The sequence below is a fragment of the Orbicella faveolata genome, unplaced genomic scaffold (genome assembly GCF_042242905.1).
Source record: "Orbicella faveolata isolate gen_17 unplaced genomic scaffold, um_ofav_v1 contig_35, whole genome shotgun sequence".
In the NCBI taxonomy this organism is placed as follows: domain Eukaryota; kingdom Metazoa; phylum Cnidaria; class Anthozoa; order Scleractinia; family Merulinidae; genus Orbicella; species Orbicella faveolata.
This window is the reverse complement of record NW_028301564.1, coordinates 3,484,808-3,500,000: the sequence shown is the minus strand read 5'-3', so window position 1 is coordinate 3,500,000 and position 15,193 is coordinate 3,484,808. Positions and strand designations below refer to the sequence as shown.

Here is a 15,193-nt window from a genome sequence, read left to right as displayed (position 1 = left end):
AATTGTTTAAGGTAATCCTCCTAGATTGTCGTAATTCTGTACTTCTTCCCCAAAATACTTGTTCTATTTTGCTCTTCAGGGTCTTTTTTATTCAATTTGGTAGTATTTGGCATTTGGTAGTATTTAACAAATAGATTCCATGTTGCCGTACGTCTGTTCAGTAATACATCACAGTTGACGTCACACTGAGGTGGGAACAAAAAAAGTTGCACACGAGGCGAAAGCTGCCGTCTTCAGTGAATCGCTGCTTACAAAAGCACGGCAACATGAAATCTACGACATTTATTTACGTCTGTCCTCCAATAGACCATAAGAACCAAACAAATTCATGAATAATTCAGCATATTATACTTGAGTTATGGATATTGGAAAAGAGAACGTTCGATAATCGAGCGTTTTCTAAAAGCTCCGTTTTCGTGACGGATTAGTGTGAACGGTAGGCCTAACCGTAGAAATAAAGCTACGTTTTCAGAATCCTCCACCGTACTGTGGACGAGGCCTGAAACAAAGCCACACAAGTAACCAAGTTACCACAGTTTGTTTAATTGCTACTCCATTTACTGGTTACATTTTCAGAAAAAAAAAAAATCTGAGTGAGACTAAAACTAAGTTTTTACACAGTTTGCAACCTGATTTGTTGGAAAAAGAAAAACTTAACTAAAAAGCAAACTGATTACATTTTTGCCTTTTCAATTGCAATGACTCCCGTAGTAAGGCAAAAAAAAGAAATGACTCCTTGAGTTCAAGTGGTGTTACTGAATTGACTCGAAACGAGTTTATGATCATACTCTCTTACTCGAAACAAAGGCTTCCACTTGTGATTTTTGCCTCGATATTACCCCCAGGAGGACCCCATATAAAAAGAACAGGGGTGCTGGTCGGAAATTTTGAAAAGAACCCCTAAAAGATACCAAGATCCTGCTTTGTGGGCTTGGCTTGATTTTTATTCATCCCTAAGAGGTACCAATTCTAAAACAACACATTATCTCCTGTCATATTTTTTTCAGGCGGGTGACCAGGGGGGTCTGTTCTGCCCCTTTCCTCTCCCGGATCCCGCTCGCCGCGCGCCCGCTTTTTCGATCGTCCCCGGTTACCGAGAGCCTGGAACAGGCTACTCAATACCCTAACAGGTACCAAATCCGCCTTTTCAACCCCTAAAACGTACGACGAGCACCCCCGTCCTTTTTATATGGGAGTCCCCCCGGATATTATAATTACATGTATATTATGACGAATTTGTCTTAATAATCAGAAACACATTAGACCGTAAAACTTCCACCTATGTTCAAACTGCCTAGATACAAAACTTAAGCGACACGTAGGTTTGTTCATTAGACTGTAGTAAACTCCGAAACTGTCCAGCGGTAGGATTCAGCGGCAAATCTCAGGTAAGGCCGACGGGGTGCGTCCTATTTTGTTCAAATTGTTTTAAAACCACTCACTTTACTGTTCACAGCCAGTTTCTGAATTCGCGGCTCCTCGAACAGACACCGCCGATTATGAAATTAGTCAACGACGTAACCTTCAGTACCGTTGAGTTCAGTGGGACAACAAGTAAGACATCATATCAATTCCTCAGTTGAAGAAACGGATGAGTCTGTGTCTGTCATTGTCCAATTAGAGAAGAAATATATAGTAATACATATAGTTGTCGCATGAATTTATGGTTTGTCGTCGAAGGGGCACTTCATGTTCCTTAGCAACAATCGCTGACTAAGTCTATTTTCAAAACAAAAGAATGAAAATGATGTGAAATAGGGTTTCGACCATGAAAACATGCTCGTTCCTCGAATATACTGTTACTCATAGTTACCCTGAACCGTCTCACTTATCCTCTTCGCTCGGCTGTGAGTGGAGCATAAGGCTTCACAGCAACAACTTCCATCCATCTACCTCATTCCAGCTCGTTCTCCACGTGATCTTCGGTCTGCCGCGCCTTCTCTTGCCTTTGGGGGGTCCAGGTGAGAGCAACTCGGCAGTTGTTGTTTTTCTCTCTCCCCGAGACGTGACTGATCCATCCCAATCGCCTGAACTTCACAGTTTGCGAGATGGGACTGTCTCTAGTTCTTTCATAGAGTTCACGGTTGGTGATGGTGCGTGGCCAAAGTATGCCAAGGATTCTCCTCAGACATTTTCAGTGGAAAGCATCCAGGCGCTCAATGTCTGCTGATGTTATCTTGCATATCTCAGTGTCTTACAGGAGAACAGAGGTCACAAAGCTCTTGAGGATTCTCAGCTTGGTGTGCTTGCTGTACATCTTTGACCTCCAGACAGGATTTAGAGTGAAATATATATGCCCTTCTTGCGATTGCAAGCCTGCGTGTGATGTCTTCGTGTGACCCACCTGCTTCATAGACTGTGGCTCCAAGGTAGATGGAAGAGTTGAGGTCTTCAACTTCTAGTTCTTCAATGGAAATCGCTTAAGCGACCCTGGGATTCGTTCGAAGCACATTTGTCTTGGTGTTGTTGATGCAGAGTATCTTTAGACCTGATAGAGGCGGATGTACTTCTCTTGGAGATCTTTGTGCCAGCTTGAGAGAAGGGTCATCTACATCGTCAAGATCCTTTAGGACCGTGGTGAACGTCCATCTCAGACCTCTCCTTGCACTGGCGGTGTTCCTCATTGTCCAGTCGATGATGATATTGAAAACCAGACATAACGCAACCTTGCTTGACTCCTGTCTTTACAGGAAACCAGTCTGATTTTCGTCCGTTTTTAACAACGCAGAACTGTTTCCAGACTAGCTTAAAGGCCGAAGCTTAGTGACATATTGAAACGTCTTTTCTGGCCACATGTCCAAGTCAAACGGAGGTCACTTGGCAAACGGGAAAGCGGTTGAAAGTGTAACCTCGGAGTCACTCCCACGGGAAAGGCGACAGACAAGCAGTGAAGATCTAATGTGTCCATGGACTGTCACCAATTATGCGGGCAACATTGCGAGCTGACTTCGCATTAAAGAGAACTTCATACCTACACATACTACTGTCTAAGTCCAGTGATAGCATCTGTTTTTCCGATGTCCGCAAATTCTCAGTCACAATCTAATTCCTTTCCACTCAGAGCTTCAATGACACAATTCAGTAGCCTTTGACTTTTGGCCGTGTCGGAGTGATCCCCTAAAATTTTCTTCCTCCATCGTGTGGCCTCCTGCAAAGATTTCAAAGCTCCGTTCAGGTCTTCCAAGCTATACTGCACTTTTCCAAGCCAGTAATAGCACCGTGCCCTTACTTCAATACTTCCAAACGGAATCTTTGTCGCTTTCTGGAATGCCTCCATAGCTGACACTTTGTCTCCCATCTTGAACGAAATACGTCCTAAGTTATAAAAATCCAATGGTTTACCTGACAACTCCAGCCTCATGGACATAGCTTGCTGACAAAATGCACGAGCTTCTGGGGAGCTTTTCATTGCAAGATAGGTTAAAGCTAAATTGTAACAACTGTTGGCAGTCTGTTCATGTTTACCCCGCATTTTCTTCGTTACGTCCAATGCATTGTGAAATGTCTCTCTTGCAGACTGGTGTTCGCCCATTTTGTAATATACAACTCCTAAGCCATTCAAGCTTTCTGCTGTCTTAGGGTGCTCTCCTAGATGTTTTCGTCTAAGTTTCAAAGCCTGCAGGTGTGCCTCCGATGCTTTCTCGTAGTTACCAAGGGTGAGATAATTTTCACCGAGGGTGTGGTAAATGTCCGCAGTGTCCTCGTGATCATAAACACCCATTCTTTGACTAAGCTCCAAAGCACTTCGAAATGATTTGGTAGCCTCGATTTCATTGTTCATCTTAAAATACACACAACCAATGTTTGTCAAGCTTAAAACTGTGTCGACGTGGTCTCCACGATTTTCTCCTCTCAATCTTATGGCCTGCTGATGCGAATCTATTGCCCCGCTGTAATCCTCTATTCGACGTTGAATAACACCAATCTTGTCATGACATCTTGCAAGGTCTTCCCAATCCACACCAGGGCCGCGATCATGAAGTTCCCCTCTCTCACTTTCTAAACAACCTCTCAAACTTTCAATCCGGGATTTAAAGACTGCTGCGTCAAGAAACACAAGCCAACAAGGATCATGAAGTTGAGCCATTGTTTCTGTCACAACCAAAAGCCAATCAATGAGCAGCGGTAATGGTTTGAAGCTTTCCATGCTGTCTAAGCTATCTTCTGACAGTGTTGGCAATAGCTGAATCAGACACTCGAGCAGTGGATTAAAATCAAATAGCTTTTTGAGAAGTTGTAGTGTCTCCGGTTCTACTCTTGAGTCAGCTTCAGCGGCGGACAGCATTGTTCGAATCGCTTTCATCAATTCCTTTAAGAATGAACTAACGCCGACTCGAAAATCGTCCGTTTCAGCACTATGCAACTTTGGCAAGGTTGCCATGAATCTACTAATGACAATATAATCAGGGACCGGAAGTGATGGATTTCTACGGAAGTACAGCATTAACTTGGCCATTAGCCCATAGAAGGCAGCATCATCTTTCATACGCCTCCAATTGTCCTTGATGTCATCTGAAAGTAAACCGTCCACAGAAACCTGCCACAAAACAAAGCTTGATGTAGCCTTGGCCTCACAGTTGAAGAGGTTCAGAAAATGAGACGCCATTTCACGTTCCTCTTTGCCGTGGTAAGTCTCTGCAAGAACTTTATAACATAGTATTCGCAGAACCTTTTCGTTACAACAGCTCCCTAGACGATCTATAGAACTTCTAAGGGACGATAACCCTTCGTCAACCTTGCCACAGAGAAGCTGATAGATGCCATGATAACACAACATCTTTGTAGGAAAATCAGCGGTACTGGAGCAACCAGCGGACTGCAGTGAATGTTCCCAGGTTTGATGGTCTGTGGTGAACCAGGCCCAGTGACGAAAGGATTTGGAAGCCAGCAACATACGCTCATCAACCAAGAGTTGCCTTTTCTTTGCTTCTTTTATCACTGTGTCGTAAATCTTCTCAAACAACGATTCTTCATCAGACAACACAAAGTGGAGTAAAAGCTCTACTTTGGACAATACCTCTACCACCTTTGGGTACAGCCCTTCGGCCCTTGTTCCATTAACAAGAGACGAAATGATTCTCTCGCGCTGTCCAAACAAAACTCTCAGCGCTTCATTAGAATGACCAGTTAAAAATTTCTCATTAGCTACTCTAAAAATAGAGATATCATAGTCGTAAAAGCGATGTTCAGCGACTTTAAATGCGACCTCAATTTCTTCGTCTTCCATTCTCTTCTCGTCAATGAAGGAAAGCAAAAGCGAATGAATTGTGTAACTGACAGATTCAAAATCGATGCTAGTCATCAAGGATTTTCGTTCCAGCGATTGCAACACTTTTTTGGTTCGAAAGGCTGTTTTCAAATTCAAAATGGCTGTAGCTTCATCCACTCCAAAACTTCCAGGAAAAACAGCTAGTGACACGAAAGCATCTTTCTCATCAGCAGTGAGTCTTTGAAAAGACGTGTTAATTATTGACTTCAGTCGAACATCATCGGGAAAACTTTCATTGTCTAATACGTCAACAAGAGGTGTTATCTTTATTTCTTCTAAAAGCTCATTAAGGGAAACGTTTCCTCCAATCATGGTGTTACACATCAATCGAATGGCCAGAGGAACTTGTCCGCACACTCTTACAATGCTCTTGCAGTCATCGTCTGAGAGATCTGGCAGTAGTAACCTTACTAATCTGCCCGATGCAAATTTATTCAGTACACCAACTGTCACTAGATATATGGGTAGCTTATGATTCAAGTAATCTAGAGAGCCACGAGTGGTGAAGAGAAGCTTGATGTGAGTGCATCGAGTAACCATTTCCTCCACAAACCTAAGGACCTCATCTTTGACTTTGGCATCTCCGGATTCCAGTAAATCGTCAGCATTATCCAGGATCAGGACAAAGCGATTCTGCAGCTGCTGTAAACATTGGATGAGCCAATCAGAAGCCGAGATTTGAGGATGAGGCACCTGTTCAGTGACTGTAAATATACTGAGCAGCTTTGATACAAGGTCATCTTTTCGCTTCATTCCGCGAAGGGATATAAAGTACACTGGAATCTTCATCGCTCGTAACTTATGCGCCACGTCAATGGCCACTGACGTCTTTCCAAATCCCGGTGGGCCCCAGATACCAACTAGTCGAGTTGATTCATTCGTTACATGACGTACGATGTTTAAAGACTGTAGTTGGCGGCCCACAAAGTGTGGAATTTTTTGTGGTATGCACGAGTCAGGAGCTAATGGCCCTAAAATAAAAACAAACAGGTACCGTTATGATTCCATTATAATTAAGCGCCCTCTTCCCTATAAGCCACACGTCCAGGATGACATGCTAATGCGGAGATGCATGCTCTTTATGATAAGCATCACAAATGTCATTTTCAAAATATATAGATTTAGCCCAGCCTAAAAGCGAGCTCCTGGGCCGGGTTATTCCAAGCCCGATTAAGCTAACCCATGCAGAATAACCGAGAATTTTGATTTGAGTTTTGTAACTTTGGGGTGAGTTTTTCTGTTTATATTGTTAGGCCTTCTGTTTGGAGTTTGAATAATCTCAAACTACACAAAACATATGCATTAAAAACATTTTTATACAAGAAAAATCTATACTTCGGTTAACTTTAAATCCTGAGTTAACCGGCTTCCGAACAACCCGGCCCTTACAAGTTAACCTGGCTTGAGACCGCGATCCAATCGTAAACCAACGCTAGGTCACTGAGGAAAGGATGTGACAGGTTCCCTTCGAAAACATAATTTAACGGAAAACCTTACCAGGATTCAAACTTGAAGATTACCTTTTGAGTTTTCCGCCTGCATTACTTGCTTTATGTGGTCAACACCTGCCTTCAATTCTTTCACGTCAGACCCGACATCTTCCACTTGTGTCTTGACATCTTTCATGTCTGACCCGACATCTTCTACTCGTGTCTTCACATCTGTTACTTCAGTTTTGACATCTTTCATGTCCGACCCGACATCTTGCACTTGTGTCTTGACATCTGTTACTCCCGTTTTGACATCTTTCATGTCTGACCCGACATCTTTCACTTGTGTCTTGACATCTGTTACTTGAGTTTTGACATCTTTCACGTCTGACCCGACATCTTCCACTTGTACCTTCACATCTGTTACACCAGTTGTGACATCGTTCAAGTCCAACCCGACATCTTCTACTTGTGACTCGATCTTCTTGAGGTGATCTTCGATCTGTTGAAATTTTATGGCAGCATCTTTTTCTTTCTTCAGCTCGTCTTCCACTTGTTGAAGCCTTGCAGTGGGAAAGTCTTCTTCAGCCAACTTTCCGATCTCATCGATCCTGGTAGTGTTCTGTCCAAGAGCGGTAAAGGCCTCTTTTGCAAGGAGTACATAACCATCAAAGGCGGCCTTGTCGATCTTCCTTGTACTGATCTGGTGACAAAGCGTGTTTCGCAGCAAGCGCAGCTGATCCAACGCTAAGGCATACGTCTCAGCTTGGTTACTTGTGGAGCTGATAACAGTGTGATGAAATGTTCCACCTGGTAGAGATTTCGCATAGAGCTCTTTTAATGTGAGAAGCTTTCTAGTCCCGTCTGGCATGGTAAAGGTTTTGGCAAAGGTTTTTGCAAAGATAGTGGCCTCGAACAGAGCTGTACAGTCCCATTCCTTTATCAATTTACCAGTTGGTACATATTTTGTCTTGCCACCTTCTTTTGCAAGGAACGTGTTTCTCACCGCAACGGAGTCGTCCCACTTTGGGACGCCATGGCCAGCGACCAGGTTGTCCCACATGAAGACAAACACTTGACGGAGGGCGATTGGGAACTCATCAAGTACGATTGCGGAAAACTTGAAAAAGTTCAATTGCTCAGGAGAAAATGTCATTCTGAGGCCTTTGAATGTCTCCTGGTGAAGATTCTTTAATCAAGACAATATTGTGAGGTACAGCAAAATCGTCCTTTTTGAAACAGTGTAGTTGAAACAAAAGTCAGACCATCTGCAAAAGGAAACAGTTTTTGTTTAGGAAATCAAGTATAACAGTAAACTATCCGTGAAGTTTGACGGCGTGTAATTGTCGATTTCAAAATTTTAGGCCAGGTGTTCTTAAAGAAGAAGTTGCATTTTTAATTTTCCAGAAAGTGCCCCGCCCCTCATAGAAGCCGCCTACAACCTCGCTGGAAAAAAATCATAGAAAATGTATGGAAACTTAAAACGCGGCTGGACGCTTTTTAGCACAGCTACGTTGCTACAGTTTGGTCAATGCTATCCTTTGTCTAGTATCTTAACTTTGCTGCTCATAAATTGTTCAGAATTCAATTTTTTTATGAACATTATTTGCCACCGGATTCCCATGCAAACATCATAATTTCTGACGGTGTTGCTTACCTGTCAAGATGGCTTCTAAAACCGTGTCAAGGTTAATTGATATACAGCAGGCCTGAAAAGAAGCAATTCGTGAATCTCATTATCCAGTCACTCTTAAATATGGCGGACATTTCAAGTTGTGTATGTGTGGGACTTGTTCTCAGAGCAGATCACGTGCTATTTTAAATCGCTCACTTTTCAACTGTTCTCAATTTTACGTCCTTTGACTGTTCAAAATGGAGAATGGAGGTCTGTTGTAGATAAACCACTTAGTTCAGCGCAGCACGCTTTACTCTAGACTAAGAGTAGTCCCTTTTTCGCTTAGTCCGTAGTACGTCACGTGTAAAAAAAAAAACCCGCGACAAAGAAATAGCCGCGCGAAATCATGGGCAATGGGGGGCGAGAAGCGCTCTTCTTTTCCCCAGGATTTCGCGCGGCCATTTCTTTCTTGTGGTGATTAGTGCAGAGTGCGCAATTGATTTGGTTTAGGGGGTTGCTGTCCGCTAAGTCGCTAATATGTGAACGTAAATGTTTGTTTGTTTAATTAATTAATTAATTTCAATTAATTTATTTGAATTAATGAAGTAGCTTTGCGGCAATGGGGTGGGATGGGGTAGGTTGCTGTGTGCACTACGTAAAACGTAATTCGTCAACGTTACTCTTTTTTAGATGATGACAAAGCTATATATCTGTTTGAGAAAACCTCTTGTTTTTCTGGTACTATTCTATTTAGAACAAAAGCAATGTTCTAAACGCATGCGCATATTTGTTAGCGATAGTATCAACTATATTCGGTGGAGAAGTCGGTGGAAGATGTGAGAGACTGACTTTTCACACAGGATCACAAACTGACGTTGCATGAGTGTTTATCCTTGTGGTAGAACACAGCAAGTATTATAGAAGCTTAATAATTAACTGGTTTTTACTGGGTATTTTAGCTAGCTGAGTGCTGAATTCTTATGAATTCAGTAAGCTGTCCATTAAGAGTCTTTTCATAGTTTTAAATTGAGCTAACGATTGATTAACTAGATATTTTGCGGCAGAGCGTTCCAGAGAGATACTATTCTATATTAGTATAAATCTACTAGCGTTCTATCACGAATGCCGTTTTCTGATTGGCCATGCTACTTACTATCTATTCTGTGATAGGTAGTGAGTAGCGTAGCAGTGTGCCCTTGTTAGCAAAATGACGGCCGCTTCTTGGCGTTTTCGAAGTGTCTGTGAAGAGGATTTAGGTGAAGTTTTGAACGACTAGTAGATTTATACTAAAACAGTTAGATTATTGGCTCTCGATTTCTATGCATGATCGTCAACCATCACGCGATAGAAATCTCGAGCTCATAATTTACTTGTTTAATAAAAGGTTCTTTGGCTAATTGCGGTTCGAAATAAAGGAATAATTAACAGCTGCGCGTGCGTGTTGATATTGGTAAGCGCTTAATAAACTGATCAGATAAATACTCCGGGACAAGACAATTCACGCATTTAAGGTGGCTCAAAACAGTTTCCAGCACTTAGATTTTGATGGGTCGTTATAACCAGTCTTTATCACTTGATGCTACAATCATGGTAGCCTGAGTATCAGGCTTGTCTTACTCGTGGGGTAGGAGGAAACACCCGGCAAAGAAAAGCCTGACACAAGGGTCTTGCAGTCTTCCACCTCCTCATGGCGTGACAAGCGTCAGTGTATGTATTAAGCAATCAGAATCATTTCTGGCTGTCATGTTTACTTGTATGCATCACAGATCACAACGGTGAGAATTTGAGCAAATAATCCAGTTTCGTCCATGTTTGTAATGGTTTCCGAGAATATTTGCACAATTTGCCTCGAACATTTTTACACAGAGTATGGAAAGTATAGGGACTTTAAGCAACGACAACGCGGACGGCGACGGGAACGCCATGAGATCAGGGAAAAGCCAAAAGGTCCACTGCGCATGACTGGCGGGAAACAAGTTGACGTTCTGCGTTCGGGCCCGACGTGAGCGAAGCTCATTTCGCGTTGTCTGAAAACGTGAGTTTTCGCTTTCGTTTCCTCTGCTGTTTCAACGCTAAATAACCCGTGTTACTAATTTCGAGGAACTTTAATGTTTGTCTTCTCTTGTTAAGTGACATATCTCATTTTAAAGAAACGTCGAGAAATCTGAATTGAGCTCAAGCCAGTCGGCGAACATGTGAGTACCGTGAAATATTTTTTTGAAAGCTTATGTAAATAAAGACAACTTACACGAATTTCAATCGAAATTTTTCCTTTCAAGAAGTACTCAAATGTCAAATGGCTCATTATGGTGAAATTCTAACACATTTAAAAGGGTAGACACCATTAAAACTTGCGTAGCTGTTTCCATTTTCAGTCGTAAGATCAGTGGTTTACCTAGATCTTTATCAGTCGGCGCACTGATCTGTCGCGCCAGTCTGATTAAACATCTGCTGATAATAAGTTTATTTACTTCATTGTACAGCTCAGCGAGAAGGGGCAAGTTGCGTTTGTGGAAGCGAAATTCGAACCGGCAATCATCTTCAAACCATCGAAGTTAAAATCAGGAAAGGAATCATAAGGTTGGTCGAGATCATTCGATCGGTTTAAATCGTACCAAAGTAGAAGTTCGTCATCGTTTAACACACCTTCATCGTGATTATCAAGAGTTGATTGCGAACTTCTTTCAATGCGGTCATTCTAGTTCATCCTGATAAACAGAGGACGAATAATGTCAATAAGCTTGACAGTGCGGAAACCGCGGTTTCCAACGGTGCTGCTTAATGTTTGTGAATTCCCGCCACAACGGCCTTCTCTCCCCAGCCTTCTCACAGGTTTCGGCGTCCCCGTCGCCGTCCGCGTTCCCACTGCTTGAAGTCCCTTACGTCGCCACAGTACCGCTGTTTTCTGAAACTTCGTACAAAGAGTTTTCTAATGTTTTGTGTGAAAAACTTGTCATTCTCGTGGAATTATTTCTCGAGTTGAGAATTGTTGTCATTCAATATAGTGAAGACGGCAAAAGGTCTGTTCGCAAAAAATGCGTTAGGAAAATAGTGAATTGCTACAGAATGTTCACGGAGTTACGGGAGACATTAGCGGGTGGTAGGGCACTCGACGAGGCGAAGGAAAACACTCCACGAACTCCTTCGAGAACCAGTCCTAGAGGTTCAATTCCTGTTCGAGGCCAGCGATCCCCAACTGGAGTGACGCCAAAGGCGAAGCGGCAAAAAAAAAAAAAGCACTTGCGAAAATGAAGCTGACAGAGCTCAGCGAAGACCTTCAGGTGAGAGCTCTGTTTTCTGACCAATACTCTGAGCTCGACCATGAAATGACTAGCCTTATGAATATCCCGGCAGAAAAGAAGTTACCGCAAATCGAAATGCTTTCACTTCCGGTAGTGTGACGTTATGTTGCATTGTGTATTATCCAATCAGCGTAACATCCAGATTTTGGATGTTCAACATAAGCCAATTAAAATGTTTGTGTCAGGACTTTCTCTGCAATTTCCCCCTACCCCTACCCTCTTGCTAAGAAAGGCCTGATACTCAGGTTACATGTACAATCATGGAATCAAAAATTTTCCCAATCATTGGTGAACACGTTATCATTTTCGTGACGCAGTAGATTTTCATAGCAACAGTATGACCTCCTAAAAACCCCTTAATTACAGCTTTAGAGGCTTACAATTCAAAAACAGCATGGTGAAATTTTTTTATATTATCAACTTTTGAAAAGCATGATAAGACGCAACCTTTGGCAAAGTTTAAAAATTTTCTGTAGGTAGGGTTGAGAGTCACCTTAAATTTTCGGGATGCGAAAATGTGCGTGATTGATCTTGAAGCTGGAAAGACAACAGGAGCTTAGTGTCGTCCACGTAGCACTGGATAGAAAAATGTTGTGGAACTCATGGCAGATCATTCATGTAGATGCTAAAGAGGAGTGGTCTTTAATATCATTTCGCACTTAATATCATGTCGGTGGTCTGAATCACAGACGTTTGGTCCTAATAAGAGGAGTGGTCCTAATATACTCCCCTGGGGTACACCACTGACCACTTGCAGACGTTCCGATACAGCTTTGCCAATCGTGACAACCTGACAACTGGAGGTTAGGTAACTACGAAACCACTGTAAAGCTAATGGCGAGGCACTGACATCTTGCAGCTTAACAGGAAGCAAGTTGTGTTCTAAACTGTCAAAGGCCTTGCCCATGTCAAGCAAAACTACCGCCGTCAAGTGTTTTTTTTGTCAATCGCACTTAATACCATGTCGGTACTCTGAATCACGGAGGTTTCTGTGGAGCGTTTTCTTTGTTTCCGCTTTGTTATGTAAATAAACGGCCTCTTGAAGTTAGGTATTACATAACCTGATTATGAGTCACTCTCTCACATACTTTAGACAGAATAGGCAGAAGTGATATAAGTCGATCGTGAAATAAACCTATGTATGTATGTATACCGTAAATCCTCCATTAAGCCCCCCTCTCAAATAAGCCCCCTCTTTTCAGTCCGAGGACGAAAGTTATTAAGCCCCCCTCTCTTTACAGACCCCCTTCCCACCCCCCGTTATTCCACACAATCAAGTTAATAAATGATAGACTGTATTTGTAATTTAATCACGACTGTAGCACTTCATGTGGACTGATCGGGTATGGTTTATTCACGTGCTGAAAGTTGGAATTTGTTTTTGATCTTTGGGTGCATGACCTCCAACTTCACGTGCTTGAACTTTTTCACTCAAATCTCCATATTAGACAGTCATTGACCTGGTCCAAAACAGGAAGTAGGTAAACGTAACCCTAGTCTGTTTCTTCCTCTTTTCTGATAAAGGTAATGCATTTCGCTAGGAACTAAATAAGCCCCCCCCTCTCAAAAGTGCTTAAAATAAATAAGCCCCCTGGGGGCCTTAACAGAGGATTTACGGTATCTATCAGGCATGCGTTCTAGCATTGTTAGCGTGATACACTCCGTTCTCGTCTCCAGAGCCACGCGGCACGCGGTCTTTTATATGTCGTGTGATATCACATTCATTTTGACCGGGGACAACAGTTATCGTTCAGTTCAGTTTTATTTTTCGGTTTTATTGTTAACACCAAAGGTGGCCACAGAATAAGAACGTGCCTTTCCGATAATAGCAATGATAATTAGATTTATTTAGTTCTTGCCCGGGGGGTGAGGGGTACTCCCAGGAAAATTGGGAGGGGGTGTGCGGCCCGCTTCCCAAACCTTACCCTATTTATGACTGTTGTGGCTGGCAGTAATTAATAGGTTATTAAAAGACAACTTAACAGCAATTTCCTTAGCCCGTCATAGTTTATGAATTACTTGATCGTCGCGAATTTCCGAGAAGGGCTGTAGGGAATTCCCCGAAAGTTAAACCGGAAGCGAAAGAGAAACTCGGCATATTTTGCATGAAAATTGCCTTCAGAAATCTGTGGGTACCAGATCTATAGGAATGTAAATCCTGTAAAAAAAATCGCTTTACTTCGACTACTTGCTAAGAAAATCCTGCAATGCGGATTGAATACTGGGTTGACCTGCGAAATATGAGACTTAAGTGAAACATTTTGCATTCCGGGAAAATTAGAAGTGCAATGCCAAGCACACGTAAAAAGATTCCATTGCTCCTAAAACCAAAAGTCGTTTAGCTTAAGATCATAAAGAGCTCTTCTCCAGGAGCGGCATCAATAGAATGCTAGTATAACACAACGCAAATAAGCCAAACTATAGCAAAAAGTGCAGTTTCTAAACGTAGCGCAAGCTTATTACGTCACTACTGTTCATTCTGTATGGCACATTGATCAAGTAAGCATGTTCAAAAAGAGAGTTATTTGTAATTGAATATCAAAGTTTCGATTGTGAAACAAAATTCAAAGCAAAGGATATCAAAAACATGGCATAAATTGTGTCTTGCTTACCTATACACTTCTAGAGTTCCTATGCTGTGCCTGTGCTCGCTGTGTCTTGATCATCTGATCATCTGATCATCGCGTGATGTTGCTTCGAGGGCATAAGTAACTCTCATCCCCAGACTCGCCTGTCCCTCTCAGCCGGCAGGGGCCTTGACGCTAGGAAACTGTGGCTCTAAAGACTTTTTGGCTTGATTTTCACTTATTAGCGTTATTCGCCGCCCTTTTCTTTCCCAAAAATATCCACTGGTTGATCTTTAAGTAAAACTGATCGATTACTGACGCCTACAGACCTTTTAAACAGATTTTAACAATGGGAATTTAAATTACAGTCAAACCCCCGGTTGCGACCACCTCTCCTTTCCAAACTACCAAAAGTTTCCTAGTCGTTTAATCACTATATTTGGAACTAACCTCTTGTAAGCGACCACCTCTCGTAAGCGACTGCGACCACTTTTAGAACTAAAAGTTTGAAACTTTCTTTTGTTTGTAACCTTCCGTAAGCGACCACTTGACAGATAATAGAGCAGAAATTGGATAATAAGGTGTTGTAACATTATCACATTCCTGGGTAGTAAAAGAGACGAAAATTTCTCAATGGGAAGAACCGGATTTTCTCTCAAAATTGAATTTTCACATGAATAAAACGTTTAAAACATGGGGTAAGTCTCTGCAGTTACCATATGCTAATGAGGAAACATTTTGACCCAATATGGTCTAGGCGCTCGTAAGCGACCAAGGCTTGATGTTTTGGGTGGTTGTTTATGGGAGGTTTGACTGTAGAAGTTAAAGTCTGGCCGAATGTTTCGGTATAAGTCAGTTTTAACTTCTTGACGGTCTGTAGGTTCTGTTACCAAACCGGAAGGAAACGAGCGTCGAATTCGTGAAAATCCTTGTCCAACAATCAAGGCAATCATTGGTCTAGAAACTTCGTGCCAAGTAGGCCAAGCCCCCGCCAAGTAAGAGGGCTGATG

At 42.3% G+C, this 15,193-nt stretch overlaps 1 protein-coding gene across 1 annotated transcript; it reads right to left on the bottom strand.

The window, feature by feature from the left end:
• Window positions 1–523: 523 nt before the first annotated feature.
• Window positions 524–14,300, bottom strand: LOC110048692 (uncharacterized). Its single transcript, XM_089273136.1, has 4 exons — window positions 14,229–14,300; window positions 8,357–8,408; window positions 6,790–7,967; window positions 524–6,240 (listed from the first exon to the last, which is right to left on the bottom strand). The coding sequence occupies exons 3-4, from the start codon at window positions 7,853–7,855 to the stop codon at window positions 3,032–3,034; spliced, it is 4,275 nt and encodes a 1,424-aa protein (XP_089129262.1). The 5' UTR covers window positions 7,856–7,967; window positions 8,357–8,408; window positions 14,229–14,300; the 3' UTR covers window positions 524–3,031.
• Window positions 14,301–15,193: the final 893 nt, after the last annotated feature.